The sequence below is a fragment of the Chanodichthys erythropterus genome, chromosome 13, assembly GCF_024489055.1.
Source record: "Chanodichthys erythropterus isolate Z2021 chromosome 13, ASM2448905v1, whole genome shotgun sequence".
Taxonomy (NCBI): domain Eukaryota; kingdom Metazoa; phylum Chordata; class Actinopteri; order Cypriniformes; family Xenocyprididae; genus Chanodichthys; species Chanodichthys erythropterus.
The window spans coordinates 38,870,342-38,898,045 of record NC_090233.1 but is presented as its reverse complement, the minus strand read 5'-3'; the positions used below and the strand labels follow the sequence as shown (position 1 = coordinate 38,898,045).

The 27,704-nt window shown below is 37.2% G+C and overlaps 3 protein-coding genes and 1 pseudogene across 3 annotated transcripts; all 4 read right to left on the bottom strand.

The window, feature by feature from the left end:
• Positions 1-5,039: 5,039 nt before the first annotated feature.
• ins (preproinsulin) lies at positions 5,040-6,808 on the bottom strand. The gene is made up of 3 exons (XM_067407296.1): positions 6,699-6,808; positions 6,387-6,571; positions 5,040-5,276 (listed from the first exon to the last, which is right to left on the bottom strand). Exons 2-3 carry the CDS (start codon positions 6,562-6,564, stop codon positions 5,128-5,130), a joined length of 327 nt encoding a protein of 108 aa, XP_067263397.1. The 5' UTR covers positions 6,565-6,571; positions 6,699-6,808; the 3' UTR covers positions 5,040-5,127.
• A 3,064-nt stretch (positions 6,809-9,872) lies between these two features.
• Positions 9,873-15,746, bottom strand: panx1b (pannexin 1b). The gene is made up of 7 exons (XM_067406228.1): positions 15,555-15,746; positions 14,341-14,477; positions 14,048-14,247; positions 12,165-12,370; positions 11,712-12,022; positions 11,433-11,583; positions 9,873-11,051 (listed from the first exon to the last, which is right to left on the bottom strand). The coding sequence occupies exons 1-7, from the start codon at positions 15,733-15,735 to the stop codon at positions 10,978-10,980; spliced, it is 1,260 nt and encodes a 419-aa protein (XP_067262329.1). The 5' UTR covers positions 15,736-15,746; the 3' UTR covers positions 9,873-10,977.
• A 1,414-nt stretch (positions 15,747-17,160) lies between these two features.
• On the bottom strand, positions 17,161-19,717 carry epd (ependymin). Its single transcript, XM_067406229.1, has 6 exons — positions 19,519-19,717; positions 19,317-19,351; positions 18,773-18,907; positions 17,702-17,888; positions 17,485-17,569; positions 17,161-17,339 (listed from the first exon to the last, which is right to left on the bottom strand). The coding sequence occupies exons 1-6, from the start codon at positions 19,601-19,603 to the stop codon at positions 17,216-17,218; spliced, it is 651 nt and encodes a 216-aa protein (XP_067262330.1). The 5' UTR covers positions 19,604-19,717; the 3' UTR covers positions 17,161-17,215.
• A 5,936-nt stretch (positions 19,718-25,653) lies between these two features.
• LOC137034417 (cingulin-like protein 1) overlaps positions 25,654-27,704 on the bottom strand; it is a 2,610-nt pseudogene continuing 559 nt past the window's right edge.

The window sequence follows — 27,704 nt, the reverse complement described above, 5'->3', positions numbered from 1 at the left end:
TGTTTCTAAAGCATTTGTTACAAAAAAAAAGCTGATTAAATGGATTTGGTTGGTGATTATATCATCATACAGTGGTCTTATTCACTGATCTCCAAATATTGTATTTTTTTTCATGTTGTTGTAATTCTATAATGATACACAAAATCTTGCTTTGACATTTTGAAAGTTTTTATCATTATGTAAAAATAATTTAGACAGCATCATACAGATTCACACAGACATCAAGATTCAACGTATGATCCTCAACAATGGTGACGAAATTTTCAGATAAACAGATTAACTCTGAGCATCACAAAACAAGCTACTTAAGTCACAAAGATTTTTGTTTATTGTCACCATTGTTGAGGTTCACACGCTGATTCATGATGTCTGTGTGAGTCTAAAAGACACTGCTCAAAATTGTATGAATAAAGAATTAAATTAACTAACTATTAATCAATGGAAGACTAACATATAATACACTCATAATTTAGACTCTGGGGATGGTCAGAGAGTTTAGGACATTCTATGATGATTGAATCACCAGCATTACACAAACCAATTCATCTGATCAAAATTTCTCTTACGTTTTGACCTATAACAAACATGTCTTGAAAACACAGTTAAAGCAACCAGAAAAAAATCTAACATTAAAAAGGCAAGAATCAAGAGCCCATCTAAAGCAAACGCTCACCTCCATAACGGTGACTTCAAACTTTACTATTTCCTATAAAACAGCCACATAGAAGGCGACGTTCTTGTGACCTTGTGCAACTTTGCCTAAAAGTTCTCTAAAAGTGATGAAAATTCAGAAATTTTACAGAACATTTGGGACATAAAACGTCCTCTTTTGGTAATGTAAGAGCTGCAGTTCAAGGTTCCTTATATGATTTTAGGGGGACATTCCAATTTGGTTAATTTTATGGTCACATAAGAACGTTACAATGAGGATATTTGGGACATTAACTGAACGTTGCCACATGGTCCTCTGTTGGTCATTTAATAACGTTCCTGATATGAGTTTAGGGGGAATTTAAATTTAAATATGAAAACATATATCACATATATAATGATCACATATATTATGACACAAAAATTTTACATTTTTAAGTTTTCTTCTTGTTTAATCTAACAGTAGAGGGAGTGATTTCTTTTGAAAGTCACTCTCTTTTTGACACCTGTATGTTGCTATTTCATCATCAAACCCTAACTTTCAGTAAAGATTCAAGATGGATTTTGCAGTAAAAACCACGCCATAAAATACATTTAAAATATGGATCGCTAATCACATGCGCCATTGGTGCTTGGACCCCAATGATTGCAGTTTGCACCTATATTTTAGATTTATTATCATTGTTGAAGACAGTTGTGCTATTTTTAAGGAAATCTTGATCAATTTTTTTAAATAAATATCTTTTGTAACATTATAAGGCCCGGTTTCACAGACAGGGCTTAGATTAAACCAGAATTAGGCATTCGTTCCATTAGGGCATTTAAGTAGCTTTTATAAAAATGCCTTAGAAAAAATATTAGGCCTACTGGTGTACATCTTGAGATAAAACAATGGCTCATATTTTGAGATATGGAACACATGATGAACATGTAACTGGGGGTAAATGTCTTTACTGTCACTTTTGGCCGGTTTGCATCCTTGTTGAATAAAAGCATTATGTTTTCAAAAAGAAATCTTACTGACCCCAAAATTTTTAACAATAGACCTTATGCGCCAGAGAAACGTGAAGCCATCTTGAGAATTTTGTCTTTGAACTTATGTTATTGCGGTAGCCCTGTATATTTCTGTGGCATCACTGTCAAAGAATAATTAGCTGGTGAAGTGGATTTACTTATTTTAGAGTTAACAAAAGTTATCATGAGCATTGTAATGTTTACAGCAGATGTCTTAACAAATGTCAGTAAACTGGGAAGATTTTAAAATGAACAGTTCATTCATAAATACATAAGATTGTTGTGGAAATACAAACTTGAAGTCAGAAGACAACGAGCGCAGTGCTGAAAAGGGGCAGGGCTACATAAGGTCTATAGTGTATTTATAAACAGTTATCGTTCTAATGACACCTACTGTTAGTATTTAACAAGAGCTCATGGTCATGAAAACATGCTTCTCTGATTATCTCCCCATGTCCTCAGGCTCGATTTGAGGGGGGATGCAGGGAGATGGCATCCCCCTTGTTGAAAAAAAATGACAAAAAGCATCCCCTCTGTAAAGCCACCATCCCCCCTTACCATCCCCTTTATGATTAACAGTGTTATGTATTATGTAAATCATATCATGTAAAAGAAATTTTAAAATTCGCTGTATGATAGTTAACCAACTAAAACAGCGATTGACCAATCAGAACTCAGTATTGTAACTTGCTGCGCACAGTCTTGCCAGAGCTCTGATTCAAGACCTTTCAAGGAAAGTTCAAGTCGGTCATATTTGCAACGCCTCCTGGCAGCTATTTCGGGCATCCAAGACCAATTCCTGTCTATTTGAAGTCTTCTGTTACGAGATTTCAAAGACTTTGAAGATTTTAATGACGATTGGTTTTCAGTGTCTGTTTTATTTGGTTACAAGATTTCAATGACAGATCATTTTTTTTCTGTTTGAGATTTCAGTGACAATCAGCTTTGCTCTATTATGAGATTTCTTTAACACTTCTTCCTTCAGCTACACAGTCTCCCATCCAGGTAAAGATCAGGCTCAACCATGCTCCACTTCAGTGGGTGTGCAAGTAAAAACTTCAGGTTGACTACTGCAGGACTTCACAAACATTTTTTTTCAACCATAGACCCTGTTATGTACACATATAAATCTCAACAATGGTAACGTGCTTCATGCCACAATACATTCTATAACAGATTTTTAAGTTAAACTTAACTGCATTACATCTACATGATAAAAAACACTCTGTGTAAGATTAGACCACTAGAAGACCACAACCTCTTCATCATCATGCCGCAATGCATGCTGGGAACAATAGTACAAAACTCCCAGCATGCATCACAGCATGAATAAATTATGCAGTTGAATTGTCCTGTTATTCTCTTTAATTCTAACTATTTGCTTTTATTTTTTGCTGTGGTTTTTGTTGTCTTTTAGCTTTTTGTGATGTCCAGAGTTGATCTTGTCTGAATATTTTGTTGTCACCATTGTTGAGATTCATACGCTGATTGCTCATATCTGTGTTTGTCCTTGTAGATTACTATTTTCTGCTTGCTTTCTAACTGATTTTTGTATTACAGTGTGATCTCATATTTCAATAAAACAGGGTTTGTAATTTAGGTGTGTTAAAGATGAAACACAATTATTTTATTTCATATGACAAAAGTAATTCATGTTATTTTATAATGATTGAGAAACATTATAAGAGTTATGAGCCCAAAAATGGAAATACCAATCACCATTATGGTGACTACAAATAAAACAAACATGAACATTAAACTTTTGTTAATTCTCAATAAGAAGTTCTGTAGCTGGATGACAGAAATAAAGTCAGTCTTTATTAATATGTGAAGCTGTAATGCTGTTTGTGGAGTTGTTTAATCCTCCTCTGCTGAGATCTGGAGAGATCTGGGGCCTCATTAAGAAACCATCTTAAATTTGATCTCACGATCATTTTTTAGATGTGCGTACTTGTGATTCATAGAATGAACGTACACACCGAAAACGAGCTTACGCCTCTCTTTCAGGTGTGAAATCAATAAATTGCAAATGATCTTGAACTTGTGCGCAGCTGAATGGTTTCAGTTCTCTGCGTTGTAAACGACACCTAATTAATGTCATTTACATATAAAAGATCACCAGTCATTGTCCAAATCCTTTAATTTAGAATGGCGAGCTGCAAGAATAGCTTAGATTTACAAAAACCTGCAGTACTCTGACAAGGAAAAGTGTGTATGTCTGTTCAGACCCTGACGTGGCGCTAAGCACTTTTCCACGTTAAAGACCATTTTTATAAATATGAGTGTTGGCATGAATTTAAGCATATGCACACTCTAAGATCATCTGTGCGTATGCACGCTTTATAAATGAGGCCCTTAATGTCTTCTTTTATCTTCAGTTGATTTCTTCTAAGGCTATGGCTGAGGTCAGTTGTAGCTCTCGTGTTTCTGTTTGTCTCTTTTTTCTGTTCTCTTCTTTCCTTCAGTGATTTTGCTTGTTAATAGGCTTGTTAATTCTAAGATGATTCTATAAATAATATATAAATATTCTGTGGCTCAGATAAGGTCTAGTTCTGGTTTATTTAACAGGAGCGGTCCGCCCAAGTGTCATCATGTGGCCCAGATCATCATACCACTCGTGGCAGAAACTCATTTATTGAGTTATTTTTATTTCAGTTAAAACGTTCACCGCGCTCTCCCAGCTAATCAGGTGCCAGGATCTATATTTCAAATTAAAAATACAAAAAAAGTGCAGACTTTTTTTGTATTCTAGAGTTATTTTTATTAAAAACATATTTTGATAATGGACAAACACTTCAGTGCCCCCAAAGGCAGCAATTTAGGTAGCCTATATAAAGGGATGATTGTGTGTGTGTGTTTGTGTAAGAGAGAGTCTGGTGGTCACTCATCCAATACTAGAATGCTATAAATAATTTAATGAATACTGCCTATTTTACTACTCTTTAAACCAATAAAAATGTTTAAAAATATAATTAGAAATATCATCCTCATAACTGATAATTTTCTAAAAATAAACCTTGCACTCAGGAAATATGAAACATTATATAATTTGATGTCACAACCTTGCAGCTGCACCACTAGTTGAAGTGATGAAGTCATATTCTACACGTTTTGTCCACATAGAACATTAGTTGAAGTTTTCTTGCACCAAAAACTAAAAGTTCCAGAATCTGAGCACAGTCTGAATCTCAATCAGGAAAACTCAGATGGTACTGAATTAATTTGATGTTAAGAACAGAAAGATAAACAGAAATCAAACAAATAAATCTGCATTGTTTTCTCATTTAAATGACTGGAATTTTAAATTGGTTATATAACTGCAATGTAGTCATACAAAAAGTCCTGCATTCATTTGATAAAATTTTATTTTCTATGAAAAACAAATCAAGAGCATTAAGGCTGATACCTGTGTGCAAACAGGTGGTGAAGTCATTGACAGCTGTCACAGGACATATAGGTTCTTTAATTACAGTAATTCTGCAGCTCAAAGATGCTGCAGGGTTTGTGGCAGCACTGCTCCACTATGCCTCTCTTCCTTATCAGCTCAGCATGATCTTTAAATGCAAAGTCAGCCACCTCAGTTTCCTGGGCAGATTTAGGAGGAAGGAAACCTGGGAAAAATACAATAATAGAGAAAATCCTGACATCAGTCTAGTTTAATATTAGAGAACAACTGAGCCAATTCTTATTTTGAAGTTAATTCTTTGTAGTTCACCATTCATTTAGATAAAAAAAAATAGTAGACAATCAGATCAGACACTGGGGTTAAAATCATCTTGAATTGCCACCAAAATATGTCTAGCCTTGATGAGATACTGTGAAGCGTATTTTACACAATTAAAGGGTTAGTTCACCCAAAAATGAAAATTCTGTCATTAATTACTTGCCCTAATGTCATTCCAAACCTGTAAGACTTTTGTTCATCTTTGAAATCAAAATGAAGATCTCTTTGATGAAATCTGAGAGCTTCCTGTCCCTCCATAGACAGCCCATGCAATTGTAACTTTGATAATTCAAAAAGTTCATAAAGAGATCGGAAAACTAAGCCATATGAATCAAGTGGTTTAGTCTAAATTTTCTGAAGAGACTCGATCGCTTTATATGATGAACAGATTTAATTTAAGCTTTTATTCAGATATAAACATTGATCACCGAACACAAACAAAAGCTCAACCAAACCTGAATGACGCACAAGAACAAGTCTCTTCTGGAAGCTCAAACGTGCTGTGTAACACACGATAATGAACCTCATTAGTTACGCAGCTTATTTGAGCTTCCAGAAGAGGTTTGTTCTTACACGTCATTCAGGTTTCGTTGAGCATCTGTTTATGCTTGAATTGCTTGCATTATTATGAAAAATTGCTTATATTATTATTATGAACACCTGCTTTATTCAGTTTTATTTATTTACTTATTCATGCTATTTGCATTTCAAAGGTCCATAAAATAGACTATGGGCCCTACATGGATTTGTATCCACTAGCTAGTATGGGCTAATTCAAAACCCCTGGAACTCATGGACAAACCCATGTAGGACCCATACCTCAAGCCTACACTGTGCCTACATTGACCCCACCATGCAATGTTGGCTTGGGTACACTGTGCAAAATTAAATAATCTTTGCAGTATCCAGAGTATTATTATTTCTTATCATCGTCATCAATGGTAGTGAACAGCACTACCTTTCAAAGCTCCTTAACTAGAAACATAGTCTTTCTTACCCATAAGAGGGTCAACATCTCTCTTGGGGTTGTAAAAGAAGCCTGTTGGCCCACAGACCAGGTAAAGGGCATCGACGAGATGAGATCCACACAGGTGCTGCGGGGCCCCTGCGTTAGCATTCACACTGGAGACGGCCAGCAGGAACAACAGAGCACCAGCCTGGAGCCACACTGCCATGGTCACACTGACAGAAAAACAGATACATGCCCTTTTACTGATAAAACAAATGTACATCTACATGCATAAAGTTGCATCAACAGTACACACAGTTACAATAGCATTTTCTGTTTACCATCTTGCTGGTCACTTACCTGTTCTTGAAGCAGACAAGGAATGGTAGAGATGGTAGAGGAGAGATGGTTTGGGACGAACAGTGTGTCCTTCTCACTTTTATACATGCGTTTAGGCATGTTCTGCAGTCTTTGCCTGAATCAGCGGAAAACGAATCCTGTGCACAAACACACTTTAACTCTTTTAAGTGACCGTCCAATTACACATGCCACATTAGCTGTGTTTGCCCAACTAATTCACATGAACTCCTGAGTGATACTACGCTCATGAAAGACAAACACATTCTGCTGCTCACGCAGGTCTAGTAGCCTGTGCTGTCAATCTCAAGTGAGTACTGGTTAATTGTTAATAAGTCTTGAGGAAAGTAGTTTACACAGAATAGCCTGATCATGGATGTGCTACGGTGACAGCTGGTGGCTTCTCTTCGTAAAAGAGAATGCCTTTCTCCAGGCATCTCATTCTCGAGAAAATGGGATTACATGTCTCATTATTCATTAGTAATGTTTGTGATGTCCTCGCTGACGTTTTCTAGCAATGAAGATGTGTGATTAGTCAATACAGGGCCGCGTTATCCTAATGGGCAACATGGGCTGCAGCCCAGGGCCCCGAACGCTGGGGGGGCCCCGAGACAATCCTCTTTCGCGTTTTAAAACGAATCGTCGTCACACACCTGAATCAAGAGTCACGGGCGCAGCGGACACGCACGCAGGAATACAACCAGGACAGTGTCGTGGCGTCTGGGTATGCACGTGCATATGGGCCTGGGTGGATTGGTGCCCCGCTATTACAGGCTTAACACCAAGGTATACTTCGGGCGTTCGCATCGCGTAATTTCCGTCATCAGGAGAGTTCGCACCCGTCCGCGTGCAGCCCAATTTTCGTGATGGCACGGACCGTGTGTGTACTCTACAACAGCCCATGCAAAAGTGAATTGAGTGATTGAAAACAAAAGTCCACTAGATAGTGCGCAGTGTACACGCCGAACGCATCTTTCCGCAGCCACATACTTTTAAAGGCTCGACACAGAAGCCGTGTGCATGTTCATAAAAATGAAGCATAATAGAAATAATGTTGTCAATAACTTGCTAAAGCCTATCTATGTTAAATGTTACTACTAAAATCATTAAGAAGCTGAATAAATTGACAAAGAAAGGGTCCATACAATGTCTTAACGATGATCTATTGCATGACCGTCATTTTTAAAGTGGGTTTCTGAAACTTATGCATGCAGTAATGTAAGTAGTACAGAATTTTAAATGAGTCATATTGGTTTTCAGAAATAAAAAAATAAAATAAAAAAAAACGCTACATCTGCACATTTTAAGATACTGCACAAGATGTGAATAAATGTAACTTGTACACTCGTTGGGGTGGATACGTTTTATTCAACGAAATAAAATGCACATAAAATGTGATGGAAACATATTTAGAGAAGAAACTAACAGTACATTTATTAGGTATAAAACGTGCATTAAAAAAAAGTCTGTGACAATAATTAATCAACTAGAATAATCTTCAGACACATCGCATCTGAAATGATGATATGACCATTCTGAAATTCCAAAGCCATGAGTCGAATCGGTCGAATTTAAACTTGGACTTGTTAAAAAGCCTTTTTTAATTTTAATTTTATTTTTTACATTTTTATATCAGCAATGCAAAGTCATAATGATGGAGGAGCGTACATGAGCCTACTGTAGTAGACTACAGTTGTTGTCAATCATAGAAAAGTTTTTTACCATTTTTGTCTGCATGTTTTAAATTGATAATATCTTATTCATATTAAAATCTTCTGACTCATTCGCATAAGACGCGCGATTATGGATGTCGAGGGGGAGGGGGGCCTTTGCGATCGTTAGCCCAGGGCCCCGCGAAGGCTTAACGCGGCACTGAGTCAATATAGTAGCCTGTTTTTGAAGATTTCATAGCAAACTACCACAAACTTTCATAATGTTCTAAAGAGTCGAGGAATCATAAACAGTGATTGTCAAATTGTTGGATTGCCTAATAAAAAGATTTTAAATACAATGTTCTACAGAGTTAAAAGACACTCCACACAAGTTAAAAATTGTAGATAGTGTTTTCTGTCACAAAATATACTTGAAAAAAAAGTAACATCATCTGCTATTATTTAACAAAATCAGCTTTTTATGAGATTCCATCTACATTATATGTAATGTCTCCCTTTTTTCATAAAATTGCAAAATCTTTTACAATATATTTTAGCATATTTAACATTTAGCAGTAAATGAGAAAGTGAAGCTGTTTAGTGTTAATATAACAGTGCTCTCTCTCAAGATCCATAAAGGTACTAAAAACATATTTAAATCATTTCATGTGAGTACAGTGGCTCAATATTAATATTATAAAGTGACGAGAATGTTTTTGGTGCGCCAAAAAACAGAACAAAATAATGACTTGGTGATAGCCGATTTCAAAACACTGCTTCAGGAAGATTCGGAGCACAAATGAATCAGTGTATCGAATCATGATTCAGATCGCGTGTCAAACTGCCAACGGCTGAAATCACGTGACTTTGGTGCTCCGAACAACAGATTCGATACACTGATTCATTTGTGCTCCGATGCTTCCTGAAGCAGTGTTTTGAAACCGGCCATCATTAAGTCGTTATTTTGTTTTTTGGCATACCAAAAATATTATCGTCGCTTTATAATATCAATAATGAACCACTGTACTCACATGAACCGATTTAAATATGTTTTTAGTACCTTTATGGATCTTGAGAGAGGAAATGTCATTGCTCCCTATTAAGGCCTCACGGACGGAGCCATCGGATTTCAACTAAAATATCTTAATCTGTGTTCCGAAGATTAACGAAGGTGTTAAGGGTGTGAAAAAGCATGAGGGTAAGTAATAAATGACAAAATTTTCATTTTTGGGTTAACTAACCCTTTCATGACTTTTGGCCCTTTTTAGGGTTATCTTATAATAAAGCTGTTTTTATAGTATAGTGATAGTCATCATGTAGTGAATGTGCCAAAGCTATATAGATCCAAGCTAACTAAAGAGGAAAATATTTTATGGGGGTGCTTTTTATTTTACAATAAAAGTATGTATTCTACAGCACGTTTCCTGAATGCAGTCCACCTTCTTATGGTTATGGCTGTAAGTAAACACCATTGTTCATTTAAAGAAATGTATTTATTTACAACTTTTTTTAAACAAGTGCTCACCTCTGAAAACATGCAGTTTTAACATACCTTCACACATTACATTTAAGGTAAAGTGGCATGATAACAATTACAATAAGAGCTACAAAATAAACATCTCTGACACAATATAAAACAGTAAGTCCATATCAAATAAATGTGTAAAACTGAATCAGCATAATATTTAACATTAAAATATAATTTATATTGCATCTATCATACATTACAGTTTGTATATTTGATTATTGCTTTTACATAGGCAGTGTGTTATGAAGCGTTAACCTTTTGAAATGGAGCCTATGTTAAGTCCAACACCCTAAATTACCCAGCAAAACCCTTGGTTAGCCCATATCATTTCTATATTAAATGAATAAATCACTTAGATCTTAACCCTTTTTTATGATGTTGCTTCAGGGAAACAAACCCATTTTCTTCACTTTGCAAGCTCATGATGCATGTAAAATAGCAATAAAATTGTTTTAATGAAGAGATGACTCTGATGGATTTTTAGTCACATTATACACTTGCAGTCATTTTAGAAATCTTTTTTTTTTTAAATATATGATGCACAGATTTGCATGTTTGCATAAACTTCCAACTTTAAAACATTCCAAGTTATTTAATTGATTTGTATGAAAGGAATAATTGCTTAAATGTGTTTGTTACCAAGAAGCAATATTGGCAGAAGTTAGTTGTTAGTATTCTTCGCAGTAACATTTGAATCATTCATTTCTAATAATTATTTAATTGTTGCAACAATACATACAAATGAAAACCCAGAATATGTTGTAACATTGCTTTCACAATGCATACAATATGGGCTTAACATTTCATCAACTTCATAATAACGATGATGAATTGATAAAAAAAACATTCATCCCATCTCTATACATTTTAAGCATAGAAAAACATGCAGCTCAGTTCTGCAGTTAGTAAATTAGTACATTATCTCAGTGTTGTATTCAAGCATTACATAATATTACCTTCACATTCAATTTCCATGTAAACTAATTTATTGTAACGTGATTTGTCTGACTTTAACAGTTTGTGTCAGTAGTACAGCTTTTAAAAACAAATTTACCTGATGATTATAGATGCTTACGTGCATATACACTTTTAGTGTAATATATTAGACCACCTTGTGTTTTACATCTTTCACACAGCTGCAGCTTACTCCATCATCCAGCAGAACAGAAGAGACATCTAGAGACAAAACACATTCATGTGAGCTGCTTTAGCAACAGTTGGTGTTTTTTATTTGGGTGCTTTACCCAAAAAAGAGAAAGAGAGAAAGAGAAAGAGAGCATAACATGGACTGAGTATATTCATTCTTTCTTTTCACATCAGAAATATGAGTCACTTTCAATCTCATAATCAAACTTTTGTTCAAAGCTGTATTTCATTAAATTCACATTTATTTCTTTTAATAGCTCTTATGGTGTGTTGCTTTGTGATGAATCTACGGAATTGTGAACTAATAAGCAAACCGCGAATCATCAGTGGAGGAGTTATTAAAAACAAGGACACTGCAGCAGGTAACTGTGACTTACGTTACACTGTGTGTCGTCCTGATGTCACACTCACCCTTTAGTTCAGAGATTTCTTTCTCTGCATTTCCATTGATAGTTTGGGCTTGTTTTCTGTCCACCATGTCAGTCCTCACTTGTCCTAGAGTCCTGAGGAGACACATAGTGTCAAACGTGGCTTCCCCTCCTTCCGACAGCAGCTCTAATACCTGTGTACACAAATCACACACAAATGTATTAGTCTTCACTCACTGACACCAGCGTCTAGATCGGAGAATGAGATATTAGACAAAGAAATAAACAGATGCATACAATTTAAACATTCAAATGCACAAACCTGCAAACATTTGTAGCTCTTAAGCTCGCTCAAGTTTTCCTCCAAGAACAGCAGGTAGATGCTGAGGTCATCATAGCGCCGGGTAGAAGGCTGCAAATCCAGAACGTGTCCGAAAGCAGGCAGGAGGTGGTATGGACGGAGGAACTGGGCACGCTGGTGCTGACGGGCAGGTTGAAAGGCAGCGTACACCACAGCTGGTACTAACAGCAAATACACCACCAGATTCATGCAACTTAGGAGACGAAAAACACCCACTGCCACTAGCTTACACTGAACTGCTTCTGGCACCGCACTTTCATTTACCAGTATACCTGGTGAAACACACACACACAATTCAGAGAACAAACATCGTAATACGATTAGACACACACTTTCACCATCGTATTTTTATATTAATTCCTGCAGTGTATCCCTTGTGTGGAAATGCACACAAGCACACTAGCTAGCACACACCTCTGCGCAGGTTACAGGAGAACTGATCACTGTGTGAAACCCAAAGGATGTAGTAGGTCAGATAAGAGCAGGCCAGCAGTAAAGTGAGGAATGTTAAAACCCGACAAAGCAGATATTTTGCAGCCAAAGCCCATGATGAACGTTTTGTCTTTAAGTACTGCTCTACCAGAGGGTACTTAAAACAAGCTTCAGTCAATTCAAGACCACTGAGAGTGAGAAAGAGAGAGAGAGAAGGAGAGAATTTGAGATTGAGGTTAAGATCAGTAGAACCAGAATATTATGGATATTTATAGTTTTGGGTTATGATTGAAGGAAGGAAAAGAAATAGAAAAGAAGTTTAAATAGCAAAGTCAGTTGTTCGCAAGCTTTCATACAATAAATAATAAAAGGTAAAATGACTAGTGAATTTAACTGGCACATCAAAAGACTTTTTTGTCACCGATTTTTAAAATACACTACTGTTAAAAGTATGGAGTTAGTATGATTTTTAAAAAATAATATTACTTTTAAAGGTGCCCTAGAATTAAAAATTGAATTTATCTTGGCATAGTTAAATAACAAGAGTTCAGTACATGGAAAAGACATACAGTGAGTCTCAAACTCCATTGTTTCCTCCTTCTTATATAAATCTCATTTGTTTAAACGACCTCCGAAGAACAGGCGAATCTCAACATAACACAGACTGTTACGTAACAGTCTGTGTGTACGCCCCCAATAATTGCATATGCCAGCCCATGGTCGAGGCATTACACAAGGGCAGCCAGTATTAACATCTGGATGAAAGGCATTAGACAAGGGCAGAACGTCTGGATGTGCACAGCTGAATCATCAGACTAGGTAAGCAAGCAAGGACAATAGCAAAAAATGGCAGATGGAACAATAATAACTGACATGATCCATGATAACATGATATTTCTAAACTATCTTTCTAAATGTTTCGTTAGCATGTTGTTAATGTACTGTTAAATGTGGTTAAAGTTACCATCGTTTATTAATGTATTCACTGAGACAAGAGCCGTAGCTATTTTCATTTTTAAACATTTGCAGTCTGTATAATGCATAAACACAACTTTATTCTTTATAAATCTCTCCAACAGTGTAGCATTAGCCGTTAGCCATGGAGCATAGCCTCAAACTCATTCAGAATCAATGTAAACATCAAAATAAACACTGCACACATTAGCTGTTTGAACTTTTTTTATGTTGTTTAAGGCAAGTGCGAGCTCTTGGGGCGTGGAGCACGGGATTTAAAGGGCCACACACCCTGAATCGGCTCATTTCTAATTATGCCCCAAAATAGGCAGTTAAAAAAATGAATTTAAAAAAATCTATGGGGTATTTTGAGCTGAAACTTCACAGACACATTCAGGGGACACCTTAGACTTATATTACATCTTTTAAAAAAAAGTTCTAGGGCACCTTTAATCAGTAAGGATGCATTAAATTGATCAAAAGTGACAGTTAGATGGTTCAAATAAATGCTGTTCTTTTGAACTTCCTACACATCAAAAAATCCTGAAAAAAAGATCCCTCCTGTGGTTCCCCGCACTTTTTAGACTTCTGATGGCACTGTAGATAATAAGAAATGTTTCCTGAGCACCAGAACAGCATGTCAGAATGATTTCTGAAAGATCATGTGACACTGGAGACTGGAGTAATGATGCTGAAAATTCAACTTTACCATCACAGGAATAAATTACATTTTAAAATATATTCAAATATAAGTCTTAGTTTTTTGAACAACTGATCATGAATTGGGAAAATTTAGAGGCAGCTTGCAGACACCAACCCCATGATAATCAAAAGCTGTATGTCACAACTGAAAACGTGAACTTTAGGTTGCCATTATAGCCGGAGCTTTGAAAATGTTCAGTGCACTACACCTGTGTGGGTCCTCTGAGGTGTCTTTGTCTTGTTGGGATGTGAGACTCTTGGCCAGACGGATGGCACGGTTGTAGCAACGGTCAAGTTCCTCCATGATAAAACTGAGGTCAGAGGATAAGGAAGGGGTAGCCGTGAAACGCCAGAATAGAGCAGGTATATACATGAGGACGGCGACCAGCAGAAGGATATAAGGAAAGAACTGAAGGTAAAGAGACAGAGAATAAGACAAACACAAGCAACAAGGAACCTCTTTTAATATGCCATTGTCACTCATCACAACCAAGCACATTACCTTGTGTAGATGAAGGGGGGCGCTATCAGCCCCATTGTCTGTAGGGTGATGCTCTACTGCGGCCCAGCAGAATGAGTCCACATATGCAGCCTGTCTCATTGTGAAGTTAGTGGGTGGAAAACATGTGATCTGGGTACCTAAGAGACAGGGGATTACACAAGAACAGAAGAGAACAAAAGAGCTATGTGATGGAAATTTGATTCATCTCATCTCAAAAATACTCATATATGCTACTTAAACACACAAAAATACATATAATAGTGTTTTTGCATCTCTGTTATGAGCAAAACATATTGCTGATTAAACATGGTATTTAAGTGCATTATGCAAGTCTGCTTTGTGATAATTTATAAATCTCTTTGAAATCATCCATCTTGTTCATCACCATATTAGCAAGTAGAGGAGACCAGAAACAATTGCCTCCTTCATAATTTACATGTTTCTTAATGTCCGAAATTAAGCAACAGCTTAGAGATAAAATAGATAAAACAGGTACTGATTGCTAAATTTTGTGAAACAACCCCACTCCTTTTCCTTAGGAAGACACAACTTTACTAAGCATAATAGTTTTGTGACTGAAAAAGTGTGGTACTTCTGCCCCCGTCTCTCTTTCACGGAGACAAAAAACACTCCCCAGTAACAGTGGCTGAAATAAAAATAAACAATGTTTACAATGTGCGTGGAAAACGACTGGCCCTAATAAGTATTATAATTGATCAAATAGTTCATAAGTATTACAATTATTGTAAGGGCATTTATCCTACAAAGAACGATGTTAACAGTTCTCATGCTTATAAATCGCTGCATTTGTCTCACGTTTTGTTAACGCGCATATCGCTCGTGACGCATCAACAACAGTGACGCGCCCATTCTGGATTTACACACAAAACCGATTAGCAATTGGCTCTGGTCTTTGTTCAAGTAATCGACCATAAGTTGTGTAAAAACACGCCCTTAATTGTTGGCGAATGTTTAATAGTATTGCGAATTATTAATAATATTAGTCTCGATTTAGCGAGTGTCTTTCAACAATTGGCAGCCTTTCTGTACAAATCCGTTACAAGGTAAACCGAGAGATGGGCTTCATGTTTCTGAGTTTGAACCTGTATATCTCAACAAGTTTATACCACTGTATCTCTATCGGACTTTTCAAAGTAAACCTTGCTGATGTTTTACGCAAATTCCGGTAGCTGTGATAAAATGTTTTTACTGACCCACAGAGACTTCTTGTGCAAAGGCGAGTGAGATGAGTAACAAAGGAAGCCCGACTGCGATAAAACTGACCAGCTTGTCTGTGGCCAGTTCCAGTTGCAAGCCTTTATACTTAGATTCACTCTGTTCTTTCAATAAAAAATCAGAAAACACATATTCAGTCGCAACGCGCGCTATAGCCATTGTTAAGATGAAATGTATTTGCCAAGTGCACCGCTAGTTCCGGTGGGCAGGGTTACGCGCACGGTTCACCAACCAATAACAACAACATCAGTGGGAATCAGAAACCTTACAGTAGTTCACTTTGAGTCAGTTGCCCAACTATTAAATAATAAAATTTTAAAAGGGCAGTACACACTTTGACACACACAAAGGCAGCAATGAAGTATGAAGGACACTTCCAGGATAGTAGTAAACAAAGAGGCTAATAATAATTTAGAGAAAACCTTTAGAAAATTACAAGGTTCTGATTATACATGATTATTATATTGTTGTAATTTTGTATCAACCTGTATATTTGTATACATAGGCTATAGGCCTATTTATTTATTTATAATGTACATATACAGAAAGTATAGAGTAAATGCTTGCTAGTTCTGTTTGATTTGTTATGCAAGTAATATTTGAACTCTTCTTTTGCCAAGAGGTCCCTGAAGGACAGCTACAGGTATTGACAGAGAGTTTTAAGGTGAAATTAACCAGAGGAAAATTACATTGTTTTCTGTCTGCCCAGGAGTGCACATGCACATGTCACTATAAGTATGAACCATAAAGAAAAGAATATGAGTATAAAATGTAAAGAACACACACACACACACACACACACACACACAAAAATAGAAGTGGGAAAAAATGAATTAGTAGTGGCTCTAACCACTGAAGTTGGGAAATTTCCCCGCTTTTGCTGTGAGACAGTGAGGTGCTGGTTAGGTAAACCACAGACAGTGAAGATACGTCAGATGGAGGATCCATGCAGTGTTCACAAGACAGCAGCGTGGCTTCCCACAACATTTTTTCTTACTGTCAGTGACATTGACCATGCCACCCCATTTGCATGGCTTGTCCATTATTGAATACAGACAAACAAAGGAATTTTGGGATATACAGGCTATTTCTTATTCAAACAAACAAACAAACAAGTAGCCTATGTAAAGAGATGTGTTTGATTTACTATTCATCCTTGAGAATGTAGCATTTATTCAGTCCTCCAGTGTTTATATAGAAGCATATTTTTCAAAAACATGGTTGATGGTGCATATGAATGTATGACATTTTTGTCACTGCATTGCACATAGTTCACACACCTTTAGATGGTACCTGGTAATTAGTACTTTTAGTAACTTTTTGCTTCTTTCTGTGCAAGGATCATTAATTCTTTACAGAATCTCCACATATCTTAGCACCGCTGTTGTCTACACAGCTTCATGAATGTTTTTTTTTTTTCTTTTTTTTTTTCAAACAGACATAAAAATGGATTTCAGTGAAAGCTCAGCTTTATTGACTTAATTAGAGTGAAGAAACAAGTTGCAAAGACAAAAAAAGATAGTAAGATAGAAACTGCAGGCATTTTCTGAAGAAATACAGGAAATATTTTGATTTAAATGCTCTTTTTATTATTATGTGTAGCCATCTTTGGCAGTTTGTATATCATCTCATGTTTTTTTCAGTCGTGGAACAGGTCAAAGAAGCTGTGGTCATCTGGGGCCTCCTCGAATGCCACGCCCTCACAAAAGGCCGGGGGCACAAAGACTTGTGGGTCATCAACTTCTGTTTCAACACCGAAGAAACTGAAGCAGAAAATAGCTTGGTTAATTGACTCATATGCAGGATACAATAAAATGTATAGTCATTCTCCAGAAGAAATGTTTTAAGAGAAACTTGAATACTCTGCAGTACTCTAAATACTGTTCCTACAGGGCATCTCTGCTTTACCTGAAGAGAAGGTCCTTCTTCTCACCATAGTAGGATCCAGAGACCGGCAAACAGCCACAGGAAGTGGTTGACAGAGAGTAGTGAGCTGAAAAGAAAATCCGCCAAAAAGTAAACATGATTGTTTTCATTTTGAAAAGCAATAGAATAACCAAATAAGTAAAAAAAAGAAAAAAAAAAAAAAAAAAAAATAAGAAGAAGAAGAAAAAAGGGTAAGGACCATGAAGTTCAGACAACTTTCCATTCCAGACCCGGACTCTGAGTCCCTGTTCTGTGATTGAGGGGCTGCCCATGTAAATCTCAGACTCGTGAGTGGCATCGGGTGGAATCTCCATCAGGTGCTTACGGAACTGCAGAGTCTCCTTCTTGCAACTCTCGTTTTTACTGTCTATCTCATAAAGTATACCCTGTGTGGAAAAAGTGCTTTATTACATATTATATTGACTAAAAAGTTTTTATTCAACAAAAACTGAAAATATAATTTTTGCTGCTTGTTCAAATTACTTAATTAAAAAGAGCTAAAGCAACACAATTCCTACACATTTTGTCCTAACTTAATTTCATCATGTTTAATCCACCAAAATATATCTAGTATTGAAGTTTACTTAATCGGTTTGTGTTGGGGTTAATGAATTTTGTTCAATTAACTGAAAACGGGCGGTGCTTGTTAGTTCCCATCATGCATTGCATATGGCTGGATAAAGAGTGAAAATGTTTAAAAATCTGGTGTTATTTTATGTGTTTTGCAGTAAGATGAAAACAGGGATGCTTGATAGTGTTTAATAGTGTTCAGGGTTCACTTATATTGCAATTATTAGAATGTTTTAAATTTCACTGGGTTACCATTGTAGAGAAGAGTGGGGCGTTTGCTTAGATTGGTGCTTCACAATCAATTTCAGTTTTGAGCTGAAAGCTTACATTTAATGTGCTAGTGTGTGTACTAGGCTGTTGATTATCTAGTCCAGTCTAAGGAATCAATCATGTAACACATATATGAAGCTTAATTGAATAAAAGAACATATTGGATGAATGGATGTTCTGAAAGAATGAATCAATAAACCTTACAAAATTCACTTTGAGACTACTTAATTGTGTCACTGAAAAAATTTCCTCATGTAACATTAACAAATTATATTTGTATAACTTAATTGATTCATGTGAGATCGATGTACACTATTAAATCATGTAAATTCAACACACTTTTTTTTCAGTGCTCAATCACAAGCTGAAAGAGGAAGAGGAATAGAGAGAGAGAGAGAGAGAGAGAGAGAGAATTGCTGACTAGGCCTACCTCTTCAAAATGTATGAGCACATCCATATGCGAAGTTTTGTTCGCGTGAGTAGTGTCTTCCACAAAACGAAATTTATTCGCTTTGGAGTCATAACTGAACTCTCCAGATGCAAGGTCATGACCCCCCGTTGAAACCTGAATATGCGTTTTGCATGTCAAACAAAAGAGAACATTAAGAATGTTACATTTTTCAGTAAACATACTATTTATTTAACTTTTAATAATTCAGAAGTTTCAAATGACTCTCAAGGTCTTAGGTAATGAAACAAAATATAATTGTCAATCCTTTTTGCAAATTGCAAGTTTTTTTAACACAGTTAAAATGCATTTTAAAGGGAATACCTTCGCTAAAGCCCTTAAAATTAGTTTTTGTATAGCTTAAAAAGCTGTGTACCCATCATTAGAATTATAATGTTTCATAAATAGTGAAAAATTAGTGCTTGCTTGTATTTAGATTATGCAGCATTTTTTAAAGGCAAATTGTACTGCTTACTAACTGCCTGCTCTAATTATTAAACATCCCTGTGAAATTTTGTACACTCACCACTTTCATTGTTCCACTGGTCAAAGGTGGTGAATCTAAAAAAAGAAATAAAAAAGTAATATTTCTGCCACATCATCTGCAGCTTCAGATTCAACACGTTCTCATTCTCATTTAGGATAATTTTAGAGGGGAAAAAAACAGCAATATTACAAAAACTGATTATTCTTTAACCACAAAGACAAGAAATGTTTAAAGCTCTTACGACATGGCTGGCGATGAGAAGAAGCCCATGCGACAGCACAGAGGCACGAGAACACCACACAGAGCAGCTTGACTGTATGCATCATTGCTCTCTAGCTTTCTTCAAGTCCAGACACTTCCACCCTCATTCAGATTGTGCTTTTTATATATAATCGCTGCACCCCATATAAATGCCCCCTCCCTTTTGGACATCCAGCAATGGAATAAACAAAAGATGTTTTGACATCACCTTCTGTTGTGTGCAAATGAGAAAGCTGGACAAAATTGGCACAAAAGAGCATTTACAAGACAAAAAGCTTAATTTAAATAAACAATCCCCCCCATCCGCCTCTGATCGGCACTCAGGGGTGCTGGCTCCATACTGGTAGACCACAAGTCCAGGACTGTTGGTATCACATCACATGATTTCGGTTCATGTAAGGTAATGATTGTGCTGTCTCGATCAAGGAAAAACAAAACAAAAACAAAAGTCAGTTATACAGGTGTGAAAACAAAAGCCCATCTGGTACTTTCCTCGTCACTGTGTTCTACTATCAGAGGCCTACATTTGCATCTGATTTTTACGTTTTAAGAATTGACCACAATGATCTTTCAGTTCACAGAACAAGAGGAAAACGCTCATGCACATTCATAAATGATGTAAATATGCAAATATGTAAAATAAGTAAAAGAGTGGAAAATCTCTAGAAGTCAAGAAATGAAAATATTTACTGAAGGAAAATACTGTAGTCACAGAATTTGATGGCTATGACTAGTTGACAGAGCTTATATTGGTTCTTTATATTGTTTGTTGTCTAGTTCTAGTTCTAATTTCAAAATGAACGCGAAGAAAACATTTGGGTCAGTTGATTTTTCACCCAGGTAATTTTACAAGATGAAGACAAGCTTCAAATGTTAAAATCAGCTGTTGTTGAATCTTTGCACCTGAGACATGCAGAAACTCAAGTACATATCTAGAAACTTCAAAAAGAGTTTTGAATATAATGTATTGATTCTGATTTCTTGTAAAGAGGACCCGAGAAATCCCCCTAAAGGTTTGTAGGCCACTTTCACTATTGCTGTTTTATGACAGGAATTGTCATGAATAGGTTCTGAAATTTGCTTTTATATGGTAAAGATCCGAGTGTGGAAAATTGTTCTTAGATCAGTTTTAAAGAAATGCTTTGCTTACTAGCTGATGCATGTTGCGAAATCTGGATATTTCAAAAAAATACATTAGGCATATGCTTTTCTTACTCACAATGCAAGGGTCAGTCCAGTTCCAATTCCTGTGTGGGTGTTTGGTACAAACATTGCCTGTGTGACTGTAAATTATGTTACTTAAACTGGCTTGATTAAAGCTAAAACCTTAAAGCAAAAGAAGCTTTTCATTGTGAATTTAAGATGAAAGCATAATAATGAATAGCAAAAGAGGAGGTGACCAGCCCAGATGTTCACCTTTGTGAGCTCTGTTCTGCTGGAGTCAATGCGGGATACTTAGGACTGGTGAAATTTAGTTTATTTGCTTTCCCTGCTTGAAGCAGTCTTGTTTTTTAGGCAAAAGGGAACATCAAACCAGAAGGCAAAACTAAACGACAGATTTACCATCGCATTTGCTCTGAACATTTTCCGCATATCAATATTTCATTGTTATAATGTAACTTTATTCATAGAAACAAGACAATGTTTTAAAGTGATATTTTTTTAATAACTCCACAGTTCCACAAACACTTTGTCCTTGGAAGCATCTGAGGTACTTCTGCTTAACCTGACAACTGGAAATGAATGTTTTTCCTGTAACTTTGTCCTGTGTCTGTTTTGCAACACTAATTGTATAATTATACTCTTGATATTATGTAGTGAATGAATGTAAAAGGTCTGTTAAGAGGTCTGCTGGCCTTTGGAGAATCGGAGGCCTTCTAATATTCTAAAATCAGTGATAGCTTTAGGCTCTCATTGCCATCTTGTGGACCATTTGAAAGCAACAGCCCCCTTTTCCCCGATCAACTTCCGAATGTGTTCAGACTGGAGATTCAAGGGGTTACAGCCTCATTCATCAGGCTATCAGGCACTCTTCTCTAATAGGACTGAAGGTGCTCATCAACATCTCATAGTTCAGCTAAGGAATGTTTAGCAGTTTTGGGATCTGGGATCACCTTTAGGATTCCAGCATCAGAACAAGGATTACCATGCAAGATCAAGTATTGTTATTTGCTCTCTCTCTCTCTCTCTCTCTCTCTCTCTCTCTATCTCTCTCTCTCTCTCTCTCTCCTCTTTCTTTCTGTAGTTCTGTAGTTGGAGATATGCATTTTTTTTTCACACTGTCACACAACCAACAAAATGTTTACTAATATTATTCATATTAATATTATTAGTATATTATTATAATTTGAGCATGAGAGTTTGTCTGACTGTGTTTCGTATCCCTGTTTCGTATTCACTTTCAGATTCAAGGAGAAATTGTGATACCAGACAAAAGAAGATACCATAGGAACCAGAATATACAGGTGCATCGCAATAAATTAGAATGTCGTGGAAAAATTCATTTATTTCAGTAATTCAACTTAAATTGTGGAACTCGTGTATTAAATAAATTCAGTGCGCACAGACTGAAGTACTTTAAGTCTTTGGTTCTTTTAATTGTGATGATTTTTGGCAAAAAAAACACCAATTCACAATCTCAACAAATTAGAATACTTCATAAGATCAATAAAAAAAAGGATATTGTAAACAGAAATGTCAGGCTTCTGAACAGTATGTTCATTTCTATGCACTCAATACTTGGTTGGGGCTCCTTTTGCATGAATTACAGCAGCAATGCAGCGTGGCATGGAGTCTATCAGCTTGTGGCACTGCTCAAGTGTCATGAGAGTCCAGGTTGCCTTGATAGCGGCCTTCAGGTCATCTGCATTGTTGGGTCTGGTGTCTCTCATCTTCTTCTTGACAATACCCCCATAGATTCTCTATGGGGTTCAGGTCAGGTGAGTTTGATGGCCAATCAAGCACAGTAACACCATGGTCATTGAACCAGCTTTTAGTACCTTTGGCAGTGTGGGCAGATGCCAAGTTCTGCTGGAAAATGAAATCAGCATCTCCATAAAACTTGTCAGCAGAAGGAAGCATGATGTGCTCTAAAATTTCCTGGTAGACGGCTGCGTTGACTGTGGACTTCAGAAAACACAGTGGACCAACACCAGCAGATGACATGGCACCCCAAACCATCACTGACTGTGGACACTTCACACTGGACTTCAAGCAACATGGTTTCTGTGCCTCCCCACTCTTCCTCCAGACTCTGGGACCTTGATTTCCAAATGAAATGCAAAATTTAATTTCATCTGAAAAGAGGACTTTGGACCACTGAGCAACAGTCCAGTTCTTTTTCTCTTTAGCCCAGGTAATGATGCATATGAATATGCTTTGGCACAGCACTCTGTGAACAGCCAGCTCTTTCAGCAATGACCCTCTGTGGCTTACCCTCATTGTAAAGGCTCTTGATGATCGTCTTCTGGATAACTGTCAAGTCCGCAGACTTCCCCATTACTGCTGTTGGGATTACTGACCTAAACCCGGTATTTATACCCTGAGAATAGTAATGTCATAGAACTTGAAATTAAATATTCTAATAATTTGAGATACTGATTTTTTATTTTATTTTGATGAGCAGCAAGCTGTATTAAAAAGAAAAAAGTCTGGAAATATTTTACTTTATGTCTAATAAATCTAGAATATATTTAAGCTTTATTTTTTTAATTAAATTACAGAAAAAAAAAACTTTTTCATGATATTCTAATTTATTGAGATGCACCTATTTACTGAGTGCATATCTGATCTCACTTGATGGCCATCAAACTCATTTAGTCCACTTGACTAAAATGGGATTCGGTTGTTCATATAAACATTACAGCACTGGATCCGATGTCCTGACAGCCCAGCTTGACAAAAATTATGATAAGGGAAAGAGAAACTGAGAAAGAAAAAAGGGGAGAAAGAAATTGAAGGAGAGCGAGAGCAAGAGAGATGTAAGACATTTAGCTGAGAAATGTATCAAAACTGATGTGTCATAAGGAAAACTAATATACAGTATTGGATGAGTCAGGACTGAGAATGACAGCAAGACAGAAATAGAGACACTGCTGGAAAAAAAAATGAGGAAGAACTAGGCCTACTGGAATCATTTCAGGAGGGAAGTTGATATCAAAAGTGAGTATATGTCGTGTTGATTATATCGCAATATGTTATGCAAAAGTATGGTTTCGCCTGAAATATACACTTAGACACTTAAAATAGTAAATATGTCAACATAACATGTGTGTGAATTACCTATTCATGCATGAACAGTCATTTGAGTCATAAGTGCCTGTAGACATCGTGACCCCCAGTAAAATCTGTGTGGGTGTTTGAGTTGAGAATTACCCCCTCCTACGAGTCACCACTGTGCAACAAGAAATTACAACACGTACATCACCATTTTGCTCTGCCTCCACACTTGTGGTTTCTGCCCTACACTTCTCTGTTCTTCCCCCTCCACAAAGGATCTCTCAAGGGATTACCAGGAACAACCAAGACATGGTTTGGTAGACTTCTTTAAGAGGAAGCATATGCCCAAATTAAGAAAAGTACCAGTATATAGTATTACAACGCATTGGGTTTCAAAAGTCTGAAGCCATATTAAAAATTTGGCACTTCAAATTTTGAAAACTTTTTTTATATTTTTCTTATTATTTTATTATTTCTATATTTTATTATAGTTTCATTACTTAATGTAATGACAGAATAAGTGTTTATGATGAAGACTGCATCCTCCTGAATGCTTGAGTCTTTTCTTATTTTGACATTGTGGTCTTGTGGAAGTGGCGGATAGTGTTGTTTTCTGTGGACGTTCAGGCACGTTCAGCTAGGTGGCCAGTGCAGTGCGGCCTAGGTGTTGGTCGTCTTTGGTCATCATCTGGAGTGCTGAAACACCTGCAATCACACAAAAGAGAAAAGGGAAACATATCCTGCCAAGGAAAATATTTTAATCAAATAACACTTAACTGCTCCTAAAACTGTCCCTCTTTAATATTGGCAGGACACTACTGTGTTTATCAGTGGATGTATGTTTATGTCTTCGTCCTCCGGCGACAATCTAGAGCCTAAAAACCCTAGTCCCGCCATTTCTGGACTCTGATAAACACTACTACCATATATCCCTCATCTCTAGGTAGATGTTTCAAATCCCACTGGCTCATGTCGATCCACTTTTCTTTTCTTTGCACCTTAACTGCTCCATCAGCTACCAAGAGATCCTGATGTGGGCTGTTCCACCTGGATTCTCGCTGTGACCTCTGAGTTTTTTTAATTGTTAATTTACCATGGCCCACCTTTGGAGGTGTCAAAACTTTATTCTTGGCATTGTGTACTGCCAGGCTGAGTCTTTCATCAGTTTGGACAAGGCTGTCAGATGTTAGATTTTCATTGGGCATGGGCCGGCCTGTGACATGTTCAAAGACGCTTAGTCCTGTTTTCCTGTGGTCATCCTCACTGCATTGGTCGTCTTCATGCAGCTCAACTCCATTTGTTATCAATGATGTTTTTTCTTTGTGCAGTTAAATCTGCATCTGTTTACTGTCTGGTTATCTGTCTTGCTCAAGTTGTCTTAATGCCACTGTATATGCATGTGGCGACCAGGGCGGGTGAGAGCCGTGAGGGAACGGCGCGAGACCGGTGACGCAAGTGATAACGAGCATCACCTGGGAAGAGCACCGGCCTTGAGTCTCTCACGGAGGAGCTCCGGGAGCATAAAAGGAGGAGCGACGACCGTGAAGGACGAGAGAGGACCAGGCCTGGACTTTATTTTATGTTTTATTATGTTTGTGTGGCCAGCAGATGTCCGCGAGGGTCTGCCTGCATTACTTTTGTTTTGTTCTTTGTTTATTTTATATTAAAGTTACGTTAAATGTTCACCGGTTCCCGCCTCCTCCTTCCCATATTTACGAACTGTGTTACAGTGCACCTCTCTCCTTTACGGTTTGTTTAGCAGCACCGTCTACTAGGACATCATCTTTGGCTTCAGTTGTTGAAACTTCTGTGTATGCTTTCACCTTCTTTGCATACACATGGAGTACATCAGTTGTTGGATGAGATGTCACTAGTTGGTGCTGCAGAGAGAGGTTCTTCAGTTTTCCTGCGGCTCAAAAGCTTTCAGCAGAGTTTGCTTTTGCTTGTCTGTCAGCTGCTGAAACCTCTTCAACAAGTTGTCCTCGTCATCACTTTGATGTGTTAAAATCAACTTGCAATCACGAACCCAGTGTCCTTCTTCGTTGCAGTACCTGCATCTTCTTTGACTTTTTGCTTTTGGGTATCTCACATATTCATGTTCTTCATACCCCGTTGTCCTGTTGTTGAATGACAAGGTTTTGGTTTGCAAAGCTCTGAGATTGACTTCCTGTTAGGGATGTACAGATCCGATCATGTGATCGGAAATCGGGCCCGATCACGTGGTTTCAGACTCGATCGGAATCGGACGTTACCTCCCGATCAGGACTCGGATATATATGTATTAGGGGTGCAACGGTTCTCGGTAAAAAAAATCGAACCATACCGTATGGTTTGTTTAAAATAGCAACGTGGAAAACAGACAGAGTTCAAATAATGTACGTTTCAGTCGATGGATGCGCAAAACGTTACAACAACGATAATCAAAAAGCGTGGACAAAACAGTCACTCTTTGTAAACTGTTAACTGCGAGTGCCGTCTGCTCTCATGTCCAGTCATTTACGCCGTCATCACCCGGGTGTTGATACAGGTGAGACCGGAACAGTACACGTTGCTATCTGTGTTTAAACTAACTCATTTAAGCCTTGCTGATTTAAACCTTCAAGAACAAGACGCGAAAGAGAGCTCGCGCACTGTGAGAAGATTTGTGTGCGCTCATCCGAAGCGCGCACACGCTTATTCCAGTCAGCGCGCAAATACCGAGTTCTCTTTCACCTCTTGCGCTTCAGCGGACAAATTCATACAAAATTTATTTAAAAATGCCCGTCCTAGCGAGTATCCTAGCAAACATAGTCGGTTATGTCTTAAGTGAACGTATATTAGTCGAGAAAGACAGCGCATGTGTAACAGTATAGGTATAGGCTACTGGATTGTGCATGTCTTAAAGGGAGAAAAACTATTCCTGCTGCCTGTTTTTAATGTTAAATAAAACAACAAATAACATAGAAATCATTTACTGCTCTTGACTGAATAGTTTTTGTAACTTCAATAATGATTAATCTTTATTTATTTTATACAGTAAAGATAATATGCAGTGATATTTTATATTTGATTACTTTATCCATTTTCTGTACGTGAAAACGACTGTTAGATACCTGAAAAGCACTGTTCCTGGCTCTGTTTTTTCGCTCTTCTTTATTCTTTTTCATGTATTTTAGAAGTATCGGATCGGGACTCGGTATCGGTAGATACTAAAAATCAAATGACTCGGACTCGAGGGAAAAAAACGTGATCGGGACATCCCTACTTCCTGTGTTCTTTCAATCTTTGCTGACCATTCAGCAATCTGCATGAATTCTGTTCCAATGATGTCCCAGTCATCATACCTGATTTTAAGGGCTTTAGAAATCTCAGGTTTCAGTCCATTTACAAATGCGGTTTTAAGAGGCATGCCAGTATCTTTGCTGAGATCTTCATTGTTGTTCACACCGGCATATTCCAACCAAATTTGTATGAAGCGTTCTTCATACTCAGCAACACTTTCTCCTGTCTTTGAGGTAATTTTAGCCCAATTAACCTCTGCAGGTTTCAGTTCAAACAAGAATGTTCGTACAGCTTCCTATCCAGCCTCAATGTTCTCTTGAGACTCACCAGTCCTTCTTTCAACACTTTCTGTTAATCTCTTTTAGTCAGTGTCCCTTAAGTTCACATTAACAATCATCACTCCGTCTAGTGGGTGCAAATTGTAGATTTTCTGCAAGTGCTGAAGAAATTGCCAAGCTTTCCATGGTTGTTTGTATACATCTGGAAAATCTTTTAACCATTTGTCAACTTGCTCTGGAGTAGCTGGCTGGTATGTTCTGTGTGGAACATATTTCTTTACCACTTTTGTGACAGTTCGAGTTCGTCGTTCACCATTTTCCTCATACTCCTCCTCATTGTCAATTTCAACTTCAGTTCTTCTGTTTTTGACAATTACAGGAGCAAGCCTAACCTTCAAGTTGTCCTTTA